Source organism: Gouania willdenowi, unplaced genomic scaffold, assembly GCF_900634775.1.
Source record: "Gouania willdenowi unplaced genomic scaffold, fGouWil2.1 scaffold_269_arrow_ctg1, whole genome shotgun sequence".
Classification (NCBI taxonomy): Eukaryota; Metazoa; Chordata; class Actinopteri; order Blenniiformes; family Gobiesocidae; genus Gouania; species Gouania willdenowi.
This window is the reverse complement of record NW_021145026.1, coordinates 227,950-248,086: the sequence shown is the minus strand read 5'-3', so window position 1 is coordinate 248,086 and position 20,137 is coordinate 227,950. Positions and strand designations below refer to the sequence as shown.

Sequence of the window (20,137 nt, the reverse complement as noted above, 5' to 3'; positions counted from 1 at the left end):
GGCATCAAGCTCAGCTCCAGAGGAACCATCCACACCCTCCAAGCAGACACAGACACTCTGACATGCTGAGGAGCAGCTAGAGGAAAGCACAGGAACTCTGCTAACATCATGTGAACATCAGTAACAGTGGGTGATGTCCTGCAGAGCCACAGTGCAGTGAGTGTGGAGCAGCCTTTGGAGCTCAGCTCACGTGTGGAACATCTCAGCATGTTTCCACTGAACAGGAGAACAAGTCTGTTGGACTGAGGCTTTTTTTGGTCTCAGTCCTTTATAAATCTGAAGATCACACATTGTCTAAGACTCACCTACACACTGGAGACCATTCCTACAAAGCTTTTTCTCTGTCACCTTCCACTGTTTGCTGAGATTTACATCAACACCACTTCAATAACAAACAAAGTCCATCAAAATGTTTTTTTTTTTTTTTATTTGGGGTGCTTACCACTCCCAATGAGCCACTTTTCATATATATATATATATATATATATATATATATATATATATATATATATATATATATATATATATGCTGTATATATTATGTGCTGAGGGCGGTCCAGGTGAACCAATTTCTTCCAGAGCTGGCGGTCCCGTACCAGCAGATCTACATCCTCCACAAGAAGTCTGTGTTGTCTGAGATTGACTGCTATGATGTTGACCCATCATGTGCGGGGCTTGCCTCCTGGCCATCTCCAACCTGCTGCCCTTGGGTCAATAGCTTTCGTCAGATGGTCAGGAGGTAGGTGAAGGACATGGCCAAACCAGCATGTGCGTCACTGCGCAGCCTAGCAAGATGCTCTAGGCTGACATGTGTGGGCTTTTAGCACTTCATTGGAAATAAAAATAAACAAATACTTGAAATTGTTTAAACTGTGGGCCCTGAATCTATAATTTATGAAAGTTTAACTTTTTGAATGAAATCATGGAAATTAAACAACTTTTCCAAGATATTCAATTTTTCTTATAAAGGGTCTGTATAAGAGGGTGTGCACACTTTAGCAACCTCATTCTCTCAGTTTTTTTTAATTTTTACTTCATCTCCCTGAAACGTTTCAGTTTTTTTTTCAATTGCATTGTGCAGGTTATAGGTCACATTAAAAGTGGAAAATACTGTGAAATTATTTATTTATATTGTCCCTCCTCTACTTACTCTCCATAATCGTTTTGAAGCCCTCTCATACGAAAATGGAGACAAACTCAGTCCAACTGAGCCGACTGAAACAACCATCAGGAAAACGCCTCAACCACTACAGGGACTGAATTCCCATCAGTCCAAATCCTCCATAGCCCGTCTAAAACTTCTCAGAGCAGCAGTACAGAGACACTCTGGTTCCACGTACAGCCCTACAGACATTAACAAACACCGCTTCCACACCGGCCGACCCCGACGATGGAGGGTCCCTAGCAGCCATCAGTGACCCTCTCACCATCAGACGTTCCTGGTCAGTGTAACAGGTTCACACACATTCCTAGTCACTCATTATTGGTGATTCAACCCTAACCCACAGCCAATAGAATTTCCTGGTTTGATGACACACATACAGATGTGATTACAGACACACAGAATGAATTACACACAGACAACTATGTTAATAAATCCTAATTCTACTCACAGATTGTGTTACACACACACACACATTATTTTGTTACAATAATGGCCCCATACAGTAAAACTACAGATAGAACACAGAGTCTATGAGTGCTCATCAATGTCAAATGTCATGTGTTCTGTTTGCTCTAATTGATAAAAGTTATTAATATAATAATATAGTACATGGTGTGAGTAAAAGGTGTAACAGGTTATAAACACAGCGTTGACAGGACAAGCTGAAAAGAACACTTGGAATGTGCTGACATGGCTTATCGTCAACTATTGGAGGATTTGGAGAGCTGTGCTCTCTGCAGGAGAACGTCTAAAGATGGAGCTGATCTGTGGCTCCTCCCCCAAAATATAGTGACTGATTAATGCTGTGATTGTAAATGTTGGAGCGACAGACAACGTGCACTAAAGCCATCCCAGTGCACATCCAGCTGCTGTCTGAGCCTCCATTGGTGAGTGTTACAATGATTAGAAATGATTGATCAACCTCTGATGATTTATTACAACATCTCTATGGGTCATAGAGGGATACGGTTACGTACTGAAGCTGGGGCTAATGACCCCCCTAACCAACCTGAGGTCATTGGCTCCCAGAAAGGCTGATCAGTCACAGAGCAGAGCAGGAGGAACTAAACCCATCAACACTATCACTTTATCAGGAGGTGATCAGTTCTACACCTCCATCACTGATCACCTGCACCTGGAGTGTCTGCTGTGTTGGACGTGACATCCAACAGCATCCAACAGCACCGCTGCTAACTATCTTCATTTGAATTTAATGTTTAGTGCTGAGTTCAACAAACTATTCATCAAACACTCACAAGTCTCATACATTACATATAATTTAACTCTAATCTAACCCTAACTCTAAGAATAAACTACACTGAGAAAATGTATTATTGTTGTAATCTGTCCTCAGATCAGTTCAATTCAATGATCTGAATAGAAAGGACAGAAAAAAACCTTACAGTAGTATTTGTAAAATTCTGTTTACAATATTTTGTGGAAAAAAAGTAACATTTCCAGGGTTCTTTCCAGTGCTGTTGAGCGTAGGGACCCCCAACGTTGTAATTTTGCTCCCCTACGGTGCCCACTACGTTCAGTTTTCAGCAACGTTGTAATAATTGTTGTACACTTTTGTTGTTTTGTCATATTATAGTAATTTATATAAAATTAAGATCTTGAAATAAATCAAATGGTAAAACTTTAGTTTAGGGAACACCTATTAACCATTAAATAGTTGCTTATTAGCATTCCAATTACTAAACATACTGACTCTTAATTAGTCATTATTAAATACTTATTAATGCCTTATTCTGCATGGCCTTAATATACAACCAGTAAGCCATTAAATAAGAGTTTTCCCTCAATAAACTCATAATTATTACTTATTAGTAGTAAGTAAGGAAGTTGTTGTATATGAATTATGATCTCAACATGCTACCATGTTTGGACTGTGAGACTGCCATTAAGTGTATAATAAGGCATTAATAAGAATAAGGCATTATATGTACTTAATAAGTACTTAATATGACTAATTAAGAACCAATATGTTACTAATGCTAATAAGCAACTAATTAATGGTTAATAGATGTTCCCTAATCTAAAGTGTTACCAAAACTATTATATTTTTTCATTCATAACATAACGTAAAGTACCTTGTTTTTAAGCACAGCTTCACTGAAAACCTGATAAACCATTTGTTGGTAACTTTAACCACCAACATGAGTAGTTTTTACTGCTTGTTTGGTCACATGTTGAGACTCTAACACACCCTCATTACTTCACTGGATAAAATATGAAGAACCAGTCCAACCTGAAGCTGCTCACACACACACACACACACACACATACACACACACACACACACACACACACACACACACACACATTTATAGCTTTGGTCGTGTCAGAATCCACTGAAAAAACTCTGTTCACTCATTCTTAAAGTGATGCTGCTACCATATATGGTCAATTGGAGGCGTGTCTTATTGCAAACATTCATTGGTAGAAAGTGAAGTCACATGATCTAAACTCTAACACATGTCCATCATGATCTCAGATCAACAGTTAATCTCATCATCAACTAAACACATCATACACATCTCAACAGAAGCTCATTGAACCACAACACTAACACATAGTGTTACCATGAAAACACACACTGAACTACACAATACTAACAACAAAGAGCATTACATTAAATACATCTGATCTTTAACTTTGAATGATTTATGTCAGGTTTGATTATAAAATAAGATCTTTGATGGTTCTAAATGATTGTATATGATGTAATAAAGACTAAATCAGTCATTTACAGTAATTAACATTTGTGCTTTGGACAGATGGACATGTGTTAGAGTTTAGATCATGTGACTTCACTTTCCACCAATGATTGTTAACAATAAAAAACTGTAAAGTATCCTGTACTCTTTATTGAGATGATCACAGTCTCCATGTGTTTAAACCATCAGTAATAATATGTTTATATAAATATACGTGTTTATCTCCTCTGTTTACCACACAGTATATGATCCATTCATTGATCAGATATTAATACAGTTTATTTTATATTGTTAACAAGCATTGGTCCTAAAGTGTGTTAGTGTTTGAAAAATGTGCTGTAAAAGTTTAGTGTTTATCAGGTGGTGAACTAATTATAATAATGTATAATTATTAATAATAATAACTAGTGACTGAGGAAATAGTTGGTGACTGTATTTAGTGTGAAAACAAAGAAAAGTGATTGACACTTTAGTCCACATGGACTGAGAGATGAATCAACACTGCTGTGTGTACGACCTCTGTCCACACGCTTCATAAATACTGATTCTTTTTGTACTGGTGCACATTCTACATTTCATTGGTCTGAACGTATTTAGAACCAGTTCTATGAACGGATCAATAAATGAGGCCCCTGGACCATCAGGAAGACAACCAGCAACCTTCTTTATGTGGACTCACTGTGGGTCAGTAGATGGACCTCCTTTGAAGTCAATGGGTGTTCCCATGGACTGGTCACTTCTAAAGGACACACAGCTGGGTCCAGGTCCAAGTCTAGGTGTGAGCTGCTTCCTGGTCCTTGAACACACACACACACACACACACACACACACACACACACACACACACACACACACACACACACACACACACACACACACACACACACACACAGGTTTACGTTGCCAAACCAAGTGTGACATAGAACGATGTTCACACAAACAGAATAAATATTAAAAATAGAATTTCACTATATGAACTGTATCTATAACAAATTGAACAATTATGTTCTAAGTGTTATAAAAGGGTAAAGGTTATGCACAGTGTTTGACATTTATCCATATATATATATATATATATATATATATATATATATATATATATATATTTATGTCTGAATTTAAAGCGATTTAAACATAAATACATAAAGTTTACCTTCTCTAAGCATAAGTGTTAAAGGGATAAAATTGTAAATATGTGTGTATATACTTGTGTATGTGTGGACAGATGAATGTATAGTTGATCACATGAATTAAATAATTATACAGATATATATCAATGAATTCTGTGTATATACTGTATATATGTATATTTCTAGTGTAAATAGGTGTATATTATAAGAAGATGATATGTATAGTACTAGATATTACATGTGGTAGGATCATATAATTATATACTTCCTCCTACTCCTTTTAGAACATGTACAGGCTTCACCAGCAGGATTTTTTTAACCATTTGTTCTCTTCAAATGGTACAAAAAGTCTGCTTTATATATATGAACAAAGATGCATTTAAAACACCCTATGGAAGGTTAAGAAACATTTTATTATAGGGAGAATATAAAAAGGGAGAGCAGTGTTACACCTCAATGGGGGGGGGTGGTGGAAACAGGGAGGAGAGACTCAAGGCAGGAAATAGAAAGAGTGGGGAAGAATTTACTATTTTAAAGTGAGAGTGAGATGTGAAGTTGTAGTAGAACATATTGTGCTTAATATGTTGTGTAATCAAGCCAGTCTGGTGACAATTGTGAAGCTTAGCTATGATGGTGGTGGCTGTGGACAGAGGGAAGGAGTGAGTGGTAGTACCTGAAGCAGGTATTTGGGATCATGTCTAAAGTTAAGCCCACTACGAGATTTATCCCACATTCCAAGGCGTGCCAGTGCATTGTAGACCACTGTATGTGCAAAAACCGCTACTACAAACACAGGCACCGCCCCGGGCTCGCAGATGCAGAAAGAGTGGGGGCCAAGGAGCCCCAGGCCACCCTCCCACAGCCGAGCAGCCCCCCCAGACGCCCCCGAGATCCCAAGCAGAGAAGCAGCTACCACCCCCATATACACATCCAAGAAAGCCCCAAGGGCCCGAGCACCCAGCGCATCCCGCCACCAACCCCTACCCCCAACCCCAAGGCCCCCCGCCATCATTCTCACCCATCACCCCCCCCACCCCAGCCCACGAACCGGCCACAGCTTAGCAGGACCGCACAGCCCCAGCCGGTGCAAGGACAGCAGCCCAGGCCCCGCCCCCATCGGACAGTGCAAGCCACAAGGCAATGCCCCCCACCAGTGCACGAGCAACCAGCGGCCGCCACCGCAGGAAGGAGGCACCCAACGGCACGCATCAGGTGCGGAACAGCAGCCCCCAGCCAAAGGCACCCCGGACCCACTCACCAGTCCGCCAATAGCAGAACAGACCTACCAAGCGGCCGATACCAACCTCAACCACCGGAACAGCTTGAGCCGCCCCCAGTGCACCCACCCCCCACACCGGCGCAGGCCGCCCCAGACCCGCACACCACGGGGAGCGCCCACAAGCCAACCAAGAGACGAGACAAGCATCAAGCCACACCCAAAGGGAAGAGGCACCCCCCCGCCCCGCCAGGCCCTCACCGCCCGGAGAGAGACTTTGCAAAGACAGCCCCCAGCAACACCCCCTCATGCCCCCCAGAGACCCACTGCCCCACCACGCCCGACCGCACCATTCTAATGTATTTGTACTCTACACGGCAGCCCAGCCATCAACAGAGGGGCCAGGCCCCCATCCGACAGGCCCAAATGTGTGAAACTACCCACCACCCTGTTATGGTCCCTATCCCCTGAATGAATGTGTGTGTTTAGTGAATGTATGAAGTGCTATTAAAAGAAGGTGAATGGACCTATGTGTATATATATGTGTATGTGATGCAATAGCTCCGGAGGGTGGAAGCACACCTGTCAAGTTTTGGATTTGAAAATAAGGGACATTTTCTGGCGCCCACTACCAGTCGTCCTACCCGCCCAACCAAGCTCCAATATTCCTTATATTTTACTATAGATGTACAAAAAATCTAAAATACCCACTTGTCGACCACTTACTAAATACAATGATGTGATTAGAATCTGGTAGGTCGACATTTATTAACATTGAAATGCTGTGAACATTCCTACTAGGGCTGGTGATATGGACCAACACTCATATCTCAATATATTTTATCTAAATGATGATATATGATATAAATCTAGATAATTTTATCAAATAAAGTCTGACCAGAAAGACAATTCTGGGTTAAATTTGCTGATGCAAAATGCTACACAAGGACATTTATTAACAAACTGATGATCAATATATGCACTCATTAATCATCTAACTGAGCTTTATATGTTGTTCTGAGAAGTAAAAGCAGCGACTCCTAAAACTAGTATTTTATATACATAATAAGCTATGATATATATATATATATATATATATATATATATATATATATATATATATATATATATATATATATATATATATATGAAATATTATAGTTTTCTATATCGCCAAAGTAGAAAACTCGGTACATCTTGAATCTTGATATATCGCCCAGCACTAATTCCTAAATTATAAAACAGCCTAAATAAAAACATAAATGTGTATATTAAGCACATGTGTTTATTTAATACACTTACAGTTTACATACAAGTCAACACGTTGCATATTTACTGTTAATTTCACGTTGCTTGTCTTTAAGTTGAACATTTTATTTTCATTAGATTTTTTATTTTAATTTCTCATACTCACTCATGTGGTTCTCTGGTATTCACTAATGACTTATTAGACACATTTGTTGCAGAATTTACATCCTTTAACACTTTTTGAATGGAGTATATATATGTGGTGCTTGTGATTGGCTGATTTTTCATGGTGACTGACATGGTTCCTTCCGCTGTGGTAAAATCTCAGTTATTAATCTAACAGAACGTGTAACTGTGTCCCATCCTGCTGCTCTTTTGGAAAGTAAACTCTACATCTTATTTTACAATGTATTTCTACCAGTTCTTTGTTTTTTTTGCCGGAACGTTTTCATTCATCTGTTTTCTGAGTTGTTTCCGGGTTTGTTGCCGATGCTGTTGGCACTAATCTTGCAAAAACTGCCATCAAGCCAGGCCATTTCAGATGGTCGTTCTCGCGAGGCTAGTGACGGCGTTCAGTTTAGTAAGGCGTATTTTAATAATGATTACATTAAAACACGGGATATTTACGGGAAAATACTAATACGGGTCGATGGCGGGAAACAGGGGTAAAATATGGGAGTTTCCCAGCCAAAACGGGATACTTGACAGGTATGGGTGGAAGTAGTGATCCCAACCTCCGGGGGGTGGTGTGTTGAGGTGTGATTAAAATTGGAGGGATTAGTAGGGCAACTTGAGGTGGGAGTGCCACCCCCGCGCCACTACTTAGTTGCACAAGCGGCACCCCCCTCCACCCATAGCCCCACCATCCAGCCCCCCAATGGTTGGGTATATGTGTGTGGTGCACCAAGTGGGTGAGCCAGACCAGATGGGAGTGAGTGACCATGTAGGAGGCCTGTCTGGTATGAGCCTGGCCCATCTACCGGTGAGGGTAGATGGCGCAGACTGGTATACGGCACCACGGGCCCCAGGGACGCGCTGAGCAGCACAGCCAGAGACCCACCCCGCGGCACCCCCCAAACAACGCCGGCCACACGGAGCATGGTGGGACCCCCCCAGGCACAGCCGGACACCGGCCACATCCCCCAGTTGTCCAGTGCACGACCCCCACGGGCCAATAGGCAGGCGAACCTAAGCACCCCCGCCAGGCACCACCACCCCACACCAATGCCGCCAGCAGAGTCCCCCCCCGCCCATGGAGGCCACCCCCGATCACCCACGCGTCAACACGAGACACGAGAGCCACCCCCAGCAAACAGCATCATTCCGGAGCGCCAAGCAACCCCGCCCCAACAGACGCCAGCACCCCCCAGCGCACCCACCCCCCACACCGGCGCAGGTCGCCCCAGACCCGCACACCGCGGGGAGCTCCCCCAAGGCAACCAAGAGACGAGACAAGCATCAAGCCACACCCAAAGGGAAGAGGCACCCCCACGCCCCCGCCCGGCCGTCACAGCCCGGAGAGAGACTTCGCAAAGACAGACGAGACGTTTTTCAGAAGAGGGCAGAGAAGCAACTCAGAGAGCAGATTATTGAGGATTTATCAGAGATGCAAGAAGGAATCCCAATAATACTTTGGGGGTGTTTTTGATAAGGAAATAACAATGTTAAAAACTCAAAAAAGTTGATTTGCATGATATAGGACCTTTAATAATACTAATCATATTTAACAGGCACAGCTTCTGTAAACAGACTCACTGAGTCATATTTATTGGCCATAAGACAAACAAAATAATAAAATAAAAAAAATACACTTAAAGTTGATGCCAATATTTGGGGGGCTAAAAAGCCGATAAATTGGCCGATACCGATAGATGGCCTGATAGCCGATAAATCAACCTATAGGTGAAAGATTAATATACGCAGGAAGAAACATTTTAGGAATATTAATGTATCTTTTGTGGGTTTTGAAAAGCTTCATCAGCAGTCACAGGGTATTTTCAAAAAGGTCAAAATTGCTGCTGAAACAAGCATTAAAAAGCTAATTTAGAAATAATAGATAGATAATCAGAAAAATAAAAACATAAAGACTTCATGTGGACTCACTGTGAGTCAGTAGATGGAACTCCTTTGAAGTCTAGTGGTTGATCCATCGACTGATCACTTTTATAGGACACACGGCTGAATCCTGGTCCAGGTCCATCAGTCATGAGCTGCTTCCTGGTCCTTGAGTACACACAGAGCTGAGAGTGTAACACTGATGGTTCAGAGGTGTGAGTGTTGAGCTCTGACGCGATCTCACCTCTGAGCTTCAGTCCGGATCTCATGTTCTCCACATGGAGAGACGCTCTTCACTGTGTCGTCCTGATCCATAGCAGAGACACCCCTTCACACAAACACAACAACAACACAAGAACAACAAGCTGCTGAATCAGCACCTTCACAACCCTTAGGCGAGAATTCACTAAAGGTTTAGGTGTATTAAAATGTGAGCAAACGTCACTCCAGGGAAGGGAGCAGGGAGTAGCGATTCAAGATAGAAAAATGGAAGGGTGGGGAAGAGTTGATTATTGTAAAGTGAGAGTGAGATGTGAAGTTGTAGGCGTGAGGCTTAGGTATATTTGTGGTAGCTGTGGACAGAGGGAAGGAGTGAGTGAAAATGCCTAAAACAGGTATTTGGGATCAACGTGTCGAAAGTAAAGCCCACTACGAGTTTTATCCCACAGTCCAAGGCATGCCAGTTCATCCTACACCAATGTATGTTCAAGAAACCGCCACGGAAAACCCAAGCGCTGCCCCGGACCCAAAGACGCAGCCAGGCTAGCAGAAAGAGTGGGGACCAGGGAGCCCAGGCAACCCCCCAGGGCCGAGCAGCCCTCCAGACGCCCCCAAGACACCAAGCCGAGAGGCAGCCACTGCCCCCACTTACACACCCGAGAAAGCACCAAGGAGCCGAGGACCCAGCGCACTCCACCACCGACCCCAACCCCCAACCGGCTCCGGTTCCTAGTGGGTCTGTGAGAGCTGACTTTTTTGCTTTTACGACTTCAATATGTCCTTGTTTTCCTGTGGACTCTAGCAGAGATTGGAGTTCCACAATTTCAGCCTCTAGAGCTTTCATGGATCTTGTGATGTCCCGTGTGGCATTGAGAGTGTTCTGCTGACCGAACGTTCGAATTTCGGCCTTACCACAATCCCACCACTGTTTATAAAATCTGTACATGTTGTCCTAAAATCTTTCCATAAATATCTAAAACTCTCTACAAAATCTTTATCAAGCAACAAAGACGTGTTGAAGTACCATGCAGCGCTTTTGGTTTTAAAATTGTTAATAGAAATCTTACAAAAAACAAGGGAGTGGTCAGTAAAGGGGGCAGGTACAATAAAACTATCCTTAAACACATTCATCTGATACTTGAAGGTAGAAAACCGATCAAGTCTGGCTAAAGAAATAAAACCATCTCTGCTATGTTTCCATGTGTATTGCTTCTCATTGTGAAAAGATCTCCACACGTCTACAAGCTCATGATTTTCAACAACCTGGTTCAAAAGTTTTCTAGAAGCTCAAAGATGAGGTTCAATATGATTCCTATCTATAGAGTCCTCAGCAGTACAATTAAAATCACCTCCTAAAATCAAAAAAGAGTCTTGAGTAACACTGTTTAATAATGAGTTAATCTCACTCAAAAACAGCTGTCTGTATGGATCATTGGCGGAAGCATAAACATTTACCAAAAAAAGCTCACACTGCTCAAAAATAGAGTGAACTACCAACAGCCTGCCAGTGATCACCTCAGTCACAGTGAAGGACATGGGTGCACATCTGTCAGAGAACAGCACAGCGACCCCTCCACTGCTGCTGCTACCATGGCTCAGTGCAATGTGTCCACCCCACTCCCTCCTCCAGTTTACTTCATTACAGGTGTCACTGTGTGTCTCCTGTACAAACATGATATCTGTTTCTTTCAATTTCATGCTCTCATACAACATGGCTCTCTTTTTAGCTTCCCTTGCCCCATTAAGATTTAAAGTGCCAATCCTGAATTGACTCATAAAGAGAGATATGAAGAGAAAAGAAGTTATCTTGAAGGGAGACCTACAAAGCTCTCCCTTCATTGTCATCATCATCATCATCATCATCATCATCATCACCATCACCATCATCATCATCATCATCATCATCACCATCACCATCACCATCATCATCATCATCATCATCATCACCATCACCATCACCATCACATCTCATCATCACCATCATCATCATCATCATCATCAGCCATCATCATCATCATCAGCATCATCATCATCCGTATCATCATCATCAGTATCAACATCATCATCATCATCATCATCAATCACTCATCATCATCATCAGATCACCATCACTCAGCATCATCATCAATCATCATCACCATCATCATCATCCTCATCATCATCAATCATCAACCATCATCACATCATCATCATCATCACACATCACCATCATCTCATCATCATCATCATCACCATCACCATCATCATCATACATCAGCATCACCAGCACCATCACATCCACATCATCACCATCATCATCATCATCATCATCATCATCATCACCATGACCATCATCATCATCATCATCATCATCATCATCATCATCATCATCATCATCATCACCATGACCATCATCATCATCATCATCATCATCATCATCATCATCACCACCATCAGCATTACCTTTAGTTAGCTCCATCCTAAGTTTGGAAACATGTTTTCTCAGTCGAAACAGCTCCTGGTCAGTAAAACAGCCTTTCCCTCGACTTCTTATCAGGGAAGTGGTTTTCAATTTTTACTCCCCACATGGTTTTTGTTTTCTGCAGAAAAAGCTTTGTTTTTTCAATACTGTAGTCTTTTTTGTTTCTTTGTCTTTGATAAAACTGTCAGTCAGTTGTCTCACTATCAGTTAGCTGAGAAGAAACTTCATCAGCACTGAACTTCGACCCTTCAGATTCTTTCTGTTCCCGCCCTGATTTTACTTTTGCCTTCTTACTTGTTTTACTCGTTTCCTGCAAACCACAGCAATTATTTTTTGTTTTTGTTTTGAAACGAGAGGTGCTAGGAGTAGAGCCCTCTTCCTGCATCTCCTCCTCTGCAGTATCAGTGCTCCCCTCTAGGGAGGCTGTGGCCTCTGTTTCTTTCATCTCCTCAGCCTGTTCTTCAGTTCCTCTAATCTGTGTCTGCTTACTCATATGTCCTTCATCTGCACCATTCTGTACCTGTTCACCTGTTTGATTGCCATCTACACCATTCTCTTGTCCAACCTGTAACTGTTTCTCTCCCTGCCTTTCATCAACACACTTCTGTTTCTTTAACTGTTTTTAACTCTTCTTCATCAACTTCTTTACGCTCATTTGCCTGCCTGTTTTCCCTTTGCACCCTTTTAACTGCCGTGGTCCCACTCTGTATCTGTTCATTTATCTGTTCTCCAATCTCTAATACTTCACCTACCTTTCCTTTATTCCCGTTATTCTGCTCTTGCCCACCTGTCCTCCTCTCCTCCTCAGGACGTTCACTTTGTTCATCTACCTGTCTGCCCTGTCCCTGCGCCTCCTCACCCGTAAACCCTTGGGTGATCTCCTGACCCCCCTTTTCTCGCCCACCTGTCTGTTTATCAGCTGACCTGTTGCCCCCACCAAAATCTGGACACGCCCTGACCAGGTGCCCCTCCTTCTTGCAGTGGAGTCATTTCATATTTTCAGACGTAACATAAATAACATAATCAAAATCATTCACTCTCAAACTTAACACAAGACTTAGTTCCTCATTTCTTTTATTCAAAATCATGTACACTTGGCGTCTGTGTGACACTACATGACTCAACTGCAGTGATTTGCATCCTGACGATAGCTTTTTTATAGGAGAGACTATTTTCCCATGTTGTGACAACTCTCTCACAAAAAAATCATCACTTATGAAAGGCGGAACGTTAGACAAAGTCACTCGTATTCCCGGCAGGGACAGAGAAGGTACGGCAACAAACACTCCGCTCTACACCACCGCATTCACCTTTTCTACGCTGTCAACAAACAGCACGACTGCTCCATTCATCCTGGCTGCGGACTTTACACTCTGAGGTCTGACCACCTCAGCAACAGCCTGGGCACATTCATCTACCGAGTATCGGGAAGCACCGGTGACCTTTACACCGTGCTTCCTCGTTAGACCGGTAAACTCCACATTCAACACCATTATCCGTCCCATCACAAAACCCACACACCACGCCGAGTGGCGAGTGCCAAAGAATCAACAACTAAAAAACACAGACCCTTAACTTTACAAACAATCCGTTAATACCTAAAACATAAATTTACACAGTATAGAAAGAAAGTAGAAAGATAGGACGCTTCCACTCAAAGCTACACATGCTCCCACACACCACCACTCGCCCCACCCACTCAGAGAAAGAGAGAGAGAGAGTTATAACTTATCAATCAATAACTTCACTAAGCAATCAAACTGTATTTATAGTTCCAGAGAACTGTGTTACATGGTTTGTTGTCAGTGTGTTTATTGTGTCAGCACTTCTGTAGAAATGACATTGCTCAAAAAGTGACACTTTTTCTTTGTTTCTTTGTCTAGAGCAAGTATGCAAAGTGTTTGATCTGCCAACTCTGCTGGCAGCAACGTAAAATTGTCCATCACTGTAGAAATCTCTTGTGCAGAAAACACCAAGGCATTGTAAAGATTGACCCTGTGACTTAATCACAGTCATGGCAAAGCAGGGTCTCACTGAAAAATGTTTCCATTGCAAGATGAATGGAAAGATGTTGTCAGATGGTTTGATGGTGATTCATGAAATTAAGAGAGTGCGACCGGCATTGACACCAGTTACGGATTGGACACTTCCTGAATCCCTTTTAAGCTAAGATTCCTTGCTAGGAATGTTTAGGCTAAATTACGAGTTCTCTGAGAGACTCTGAGAAGCTTTGTAGTTTTGTAGGTCTTCGTATAATCCATTTTACTTTCATTCATTCCTTTATTTAACCATGACTTTTTTTGCATGTTTATAGAGGACAATTTTTTTGTAAAGAGTTTTTATTGATATGAATGTTTTGTAGACTTTTTTCCACATCGTTTTCCAATCCTGTTTCATCAAGTCAAATTTAAAAGATCCAATAGATTTAACTTTTTTTTTTTGTTTAATTATCTTATATTTTTGGACAGTATTTTTTATTAATTCCATCAGTGAAAATATTGTCTATAAGGGCTTGAGACTGCGACCAAATTGGTCGCATATGCAAGTATTTTTTTCAGTGTGTGCGAGTGAAAATTTCATTTGGTCGCATCTGTGCGAGGGCTTAGGATGACCTTATTTTGAAAATCCAAAAGGATGAAACTTCCTCGTCCTCTCTAAGTCCTCCTCCTGTGAATCAGGGTCAGACACAGACACTACACATGCCACCATGTCCCCAAACACACAGCTGCTGCGTCACCAACACTCAGGAGAGACATGGTCCATGCTGCGTTCACAGATACTGGGACAAACACACACAGCTGCTGCGTCACCAACACTGGGGACAGGCGTCAGAGCCACGCAGAGCAGCAAAGCACAGTTGGGGCGCAACAAGCAGACGCAGGGCAGGGTAGAGCGCGCTAAGCTCACCGAGCATTGTGACGGAGCGTATGTGGGGCGTGCTTATTGGACCTGTGGTGGGGGGGGGAGCGAGGAAGAACGAGCCGAGTGTGCCGAGCAGAGTAGAGCGTGCATGCACAGCACATACACGATTCCACACCAAAGAGGAGGACCTCATCAGAATCGGCATCGAGGGGCCAGAACTGATGGACTATGATACGTTAGGAGACCCCACTATCAGAGCTGGACCCTCTGAATTGAATACCATGGGGTGAAGCAATGCAGATGTTGGCTATGATACTGTTAAGTTAATTGAAGTACAGCTTTTCTGCAAAATACATTAAAAAAACAGAATACATGCTGTTATTTAAAACAGCAAAGCATAACAATCCTCCGCTTAACAGAAAAAAAGCACGCGACCAAATTCTGTGCTGGTGCGACCAACTGAGAAAGTTAGTCGCACCAGTACCACCACTGGAAAAGTTAGTGAAGAGCCTTGTCTATTGGTGTCTCACTATGAGGAGTTATCCTGGTTGGATGCGTTATTAATGGTAAAGGCTCTTGAACTACATTGAGTTAATAAATTACTTGATGTTATTGTTTTCTTTTAGGTTTAAAGAGTCAATGTTGAAATCATCATGATATGTTAATGTTACTGGATAAAGTTAGCAGATAAAGTCAGCCTTAACCACAGTTTCATTAATGCCATTCATCCAACAATGTGGAATTAGTGAAAATATTTTTAAACGTGATTTATTTTGCTGTAGTAAATTAAATTAAATTAATTAATTAATTAATTAATAATAATAATGATTAATTAATGCCTGAAAATGTGCCTGCAGAATTACTTGAGTTTACTTAACACACAACTCAGTTTTATCTACCCACATAGGTTACATGTCTTCATTTTTTTTTTTTTTTTTATCCATCAGTAGCTTTTCAGTTCTGTTATTTGTGAAAAAGTGCAAATGAAGTATTTGAAGATGATTACCTCACAGATTTTGTTAAAGTTATAATCCTGATTTATTTAGTTCACTCCTGCTGACTTTGATGAATCATTTAATTATTGAATTAATCTTGGTATAAGTGCATAGTAAAAATCTAACACGTATTTGTATATGTATGTATGAACATAATAAATATGTTTTCAATGTGTCTGGATGTGTCCTTCTAAATAGAAGTTGATTGTATGCATAAAAGTTGTATGACTATTATTATGTCAATAAACATTGGGATGTGATTGATCTTAATCCAAGTTTAAGAACATTAAAGAAAATTTAAAGTAATACATCCTGTATAGTATACAATATATATCAACACATTTTTAACCAAATTATTAGTGGCCTGAACTGCATCAAAAAGCAGATAAACTAGTTGTTTACACTAATCTTTAAAAGGAATTTACATTAGGAAAAAAAAAATATTCATGGAAATACATAAACATATATTGTAAATACACATACATATGAGGGTGTACTGTATACATAATGTAAATCAATGCTGTTATTGATGACAATTTACCAAAAATCACTGTTATGTCACCCACCAACTTTTCGCAACATTTAGCAACAAACCACATTTAAAAAACATACTTTTGACTAGAATTACAGCAATATTTTTAAAATTTGTGTTGAGTTTCTTCTCTTAAAAATATAATGTCAATGTTCAATCTAAATGTTAAATATAAAAATCAATCTAAACTTTTAATCTTAAATCTAAATGTACATCTAAAGCTAAATGTTGAATCTAAACATTAAATGTTAAATCTAAATCTAAATTTCAAATGTTTAATCCTAATCTAAATGTTAAATCTAAATGTTAAATGTGAAATCTAAATCCTAAATATAAATGTTAAACCTAAATGTCATGGGTGAAACTAAATATATAGCTAAAATGCAAATTGACCAAAATAACCAAAATAAAAGGAAATTTAAATGTAATATCTAGAATTAACATTTAGATTTAGATTTAATAGTTAACATTTAGATTTAGATTCATCATTGACATTATCTTTTTACGAGAAAGCAATTCTCACAAATTTCACAAATATTGCTGTAAATCTGGTTAAAATGTTTTGTTTTTTTTGCTAAATGTTACAAAAAGTTGCTGTTTCATTGAGCATGCACGACTTTACAATTGGCACCCATACATCAGTGATATATTTATGTAAATGTTTGTTTATTGTTTGAATCAGGAAGCCCTGTGGAGAGAGGAGAGAGAAGAAGAAGAAGCTGACAGCCCTGCAGGACAACATTTCAGGACTCTACGGCTCCTTATACGTAGTTTGGACAGTAAGACATCATTATTTTATGACATTTTAGATATTCTATAGAACATTATTCACTGTTCTTTGATGCATTGCTGGATGTTGTGTTGATCACGTGTACTGGGTTGTGTTTGCCTGGTGTTGTCTCAGGGACATTTGCAGCCTGTGGTTTGGTGTTTCCTGTTTTCGCTCTATCTAGGCTGTAATAAACTGTCAGTCTTACACAGGAAAGTGTGCCTCTGTTCATGTGTGCTGTTTATCTTTATCAGTTTCCAGGATCCTGTAACTGTAGTTTATGAAAATAAATTATCATTTACTTTTGTGTTTGTAATGTTAATGTGTTAAAGCTGTTTCATTTTGTGTTGTTTCTATTTTATGTAGCAAATGTCGTGTGTGTGTGTGTGTGTGTGTGTGTGTGTGTGTGTGTGTGTGTGTGTGTGTGTGTGTGTGTGTGTGTGTGTGTGTGTGTGCCCTTGTGTGCGCAGAGTAGATAGGTTGTTTTTTTTTTTTTTTTTAAATATCTCGATACTTTCAAGCTATAGCACGATATACAATATATATCTGGATATTTTGCTTTTGCCTTAAGATGTTTCTTTGATGCATAAAATTGAACCAGAATGTCAATACCTAATATAGATATATTAATGTTTTCTCTGTGATGTAATTGGGGTTTCCTCTAACTATTATAGCATAACATACCTGTTTTTCAGAGACAAACCTTTAAAATAAGGTCAGTCAGTTAAAGCTACATGTTTAATGTCACACAGGGACCTTATTAATATAAGTGTAGAGAATAATATCATAATTCATTAAATAAATGATGTCTATTTGTTCACATTTTGAAAACAAATTCAGCTGACCAAAGTACTGTACAGTTTTTTTAATTATGATTAATGATCAATTGTTAGGGCAAAATATCCAGATATGTATCGTATATAAGATATAGCTTGAAAGTATCGAGATATTCAAAAAAAAAAAAAAGAACCTATCACTGCATGTTTCACTGTCTACTCTGTGATGGCCTTCTAAGGACTTTCCCTTTAAGGTCCCTATGGTAACCATGGTAACGTAAGGTCAGAGGTGAGTCAGACTTGCCTACTTCCTGATTTGTACTGAGCACATGGACGTAGTTTAATGTTACGTTTCTGTTAAGATCCCCTGTGTAACGACTAATAAGCAGTGTTTGAGGTTCCCATGTATACAGTAAACGTACAGTGTGATGGTAACCAGTTGTTTTGAGTTCTGTTTATAACAATATTGACCCACAGACACCTCTGGATCTATACAGCATACACAGTGTTTTACTGAGCATCAAAGACTTTCTCATTATGGGGACCATGTCCTTAGTAATATGTTAGGTTACTGCTTTGGTAATCTCACCCCACTTTCATAAGGCACAGCACCACAGTAAGATAGATAGTAAGAGCAGAATAAAGCATACTGGTGGCTCTACGGACGAAGAAACTTTTAAGGTACGTGAATTATATCAATATTACAATATAGTCCTATGATATATCTCCTAAATAAATATTCAATATTTATTAAAAAACTTGATATATCGCCCAGCCTTAGTTCTGCCTCATACATTTTCCAACAGTCTGCTACATTACAACAAACATTCTTTTCCTTTCTAACCTCCACAGTCTCACTGCAGAGAAGATTTGCTGAAAAGTAAAATCAAGTCTCTGGAGTCACAGTTACATCATGTCTACATGCAGGTGAGCAGCAGCTGCTAAAGAAGCAAACATTAAATTTCTGTGTAAGAGTAAAAGTAGATGTTGATCTTTACCTTTGTTTGACAGTTTCTGTGATGTCTCTCTCCTTCCTCAGAAGTGTCTCACTGACAGCGAGTGACGTGTAAGCCAGCTTACACTTAATGTCTGAAAAAAAAAAAAAAGTCTAATTAGTGCGCATGCAGAAGTGGTGGAGACCGCCCCTATTTAAATGATTCTGACGCACTGAAGACGTGCACTCCTGATTCCCTGGGGTTTTTACGCCTTATTAGCTCATGGAGTGACATTTCCATAGGTTTTAACACCTCCAAACCTTTAGTGAATCCACCCCTAAGTTTCTCAGCTGCAGAGATAATTTGGAACAACTTTTGGAATCATTGGCAGATAAATTAAAGGAACTGAAAAGTTGGTTTGACTCAAACAAACAAAACAAAACGTATAATATTTGGAAATCGGACATAAAACTGACTAAAGAAATGAATAATAAAGACCATAAAAATAGAGAAAGTGAATGAAATGAAATTTCTGGGAGTCATAATAGACAATAAACTATCTTGGAAGTCACATATACAGTACATTGCAGCCAAAATAACGTCAATTGCAATATTACAAAAAGTCTTTTTGTCACGGTCTGTGGTGGGTATGGACCCAAATGCAGGGAAAGATGGAGGCAGGATGCAGGAATAGCGTTCTGGGAACCAATCCATGTCTTTAATTCAAAAATCCAAAATCAAAACTAAAATCCAAAACAGGCAGCATGAAGGACTCAGGGAACAAGACGCAGCAGGACACGAGGAGGAGAGACAACATACAAACACACACACATCACTGAGGGGTGGAGCCACAAACAGGAATCCCTGAAACACAGACGAGAGTTAACACAAACCAAATAAACAAAGACACAACACTTTTAAATCTCATAACTAACACAGTTCGAGGTATTCTCAACCATATATAACTTGTGTGAACAAATGGGGGGGAACAAATATAAACAAAATACAGATTCTATTCAAACGTCAGAAAAGAGCAATAAAAAACAGTTAAAAA

At 40.2% G+C, this 20,137-nt stretch overlaps 2 protein-coding genes and 1 long non-coding RNA gene across 4 annotated transcripts in view; 2 read left to right on the top strand and 1 right to left on the bottom strand.

Moving 5' to 3' along the window:
* The window catches only part of LOC114459136 (E3 ubiquitin-protein ligase TRIM39-like), a 476,570-nt gene that overhangs the window by 330,170 nt on the left and 126,263 nt on the right, over positions 1–20,137 (top strand). The gene's annotated exons all lie outside the window — the stretch shown is intronic.
* LOC114459148 (proline-rich protein 2-like) lies at positions 1,981–6,589 on the top strand. Its single transcript, XM_028441505.1, has 2 exons — positions 1,981–2,052; positions 6,140–6,589. The coding sequence occupies exons 1-2, from the start codon at positions 1,981–1,983 to the stop codon at positions 6,587–6,589; spliced, it is 522 nt and encodes a 173-aa protein (XP_028297306.1).
* LOC114459143 (uncharacterized) lies at positions 9,066–19,241 on the bottom strand. The gene is made up of 3 exons (XR_003673247.1): positions 19,147–19,241; positions 9,779–9,862; positions 9,066–9,702 (listed from the first exon to the last, which is right to left on the bottom strand). It is a non-coding gene; the product is annotated as an uncharacterized LOC114459143 (long non-coding RNA).

Excerpts from the sequence above, each read along its gene's own strand:
- LOC114459148 (XM_028441505.1), top strand. The coding sequence starts at position 1,981 with ATGTTGGAGCGACAGACAACGTGCACTAAAGCCATCCCAGTGCACATC. Across the intron at positions 2,053-6,139 it reads TGCTGTCTGAGCCTCCATTG|TGCAAGCCACAAGGCAATGC; the intron begins GTGAGTGTTACA and ends CCCATCGGACAG.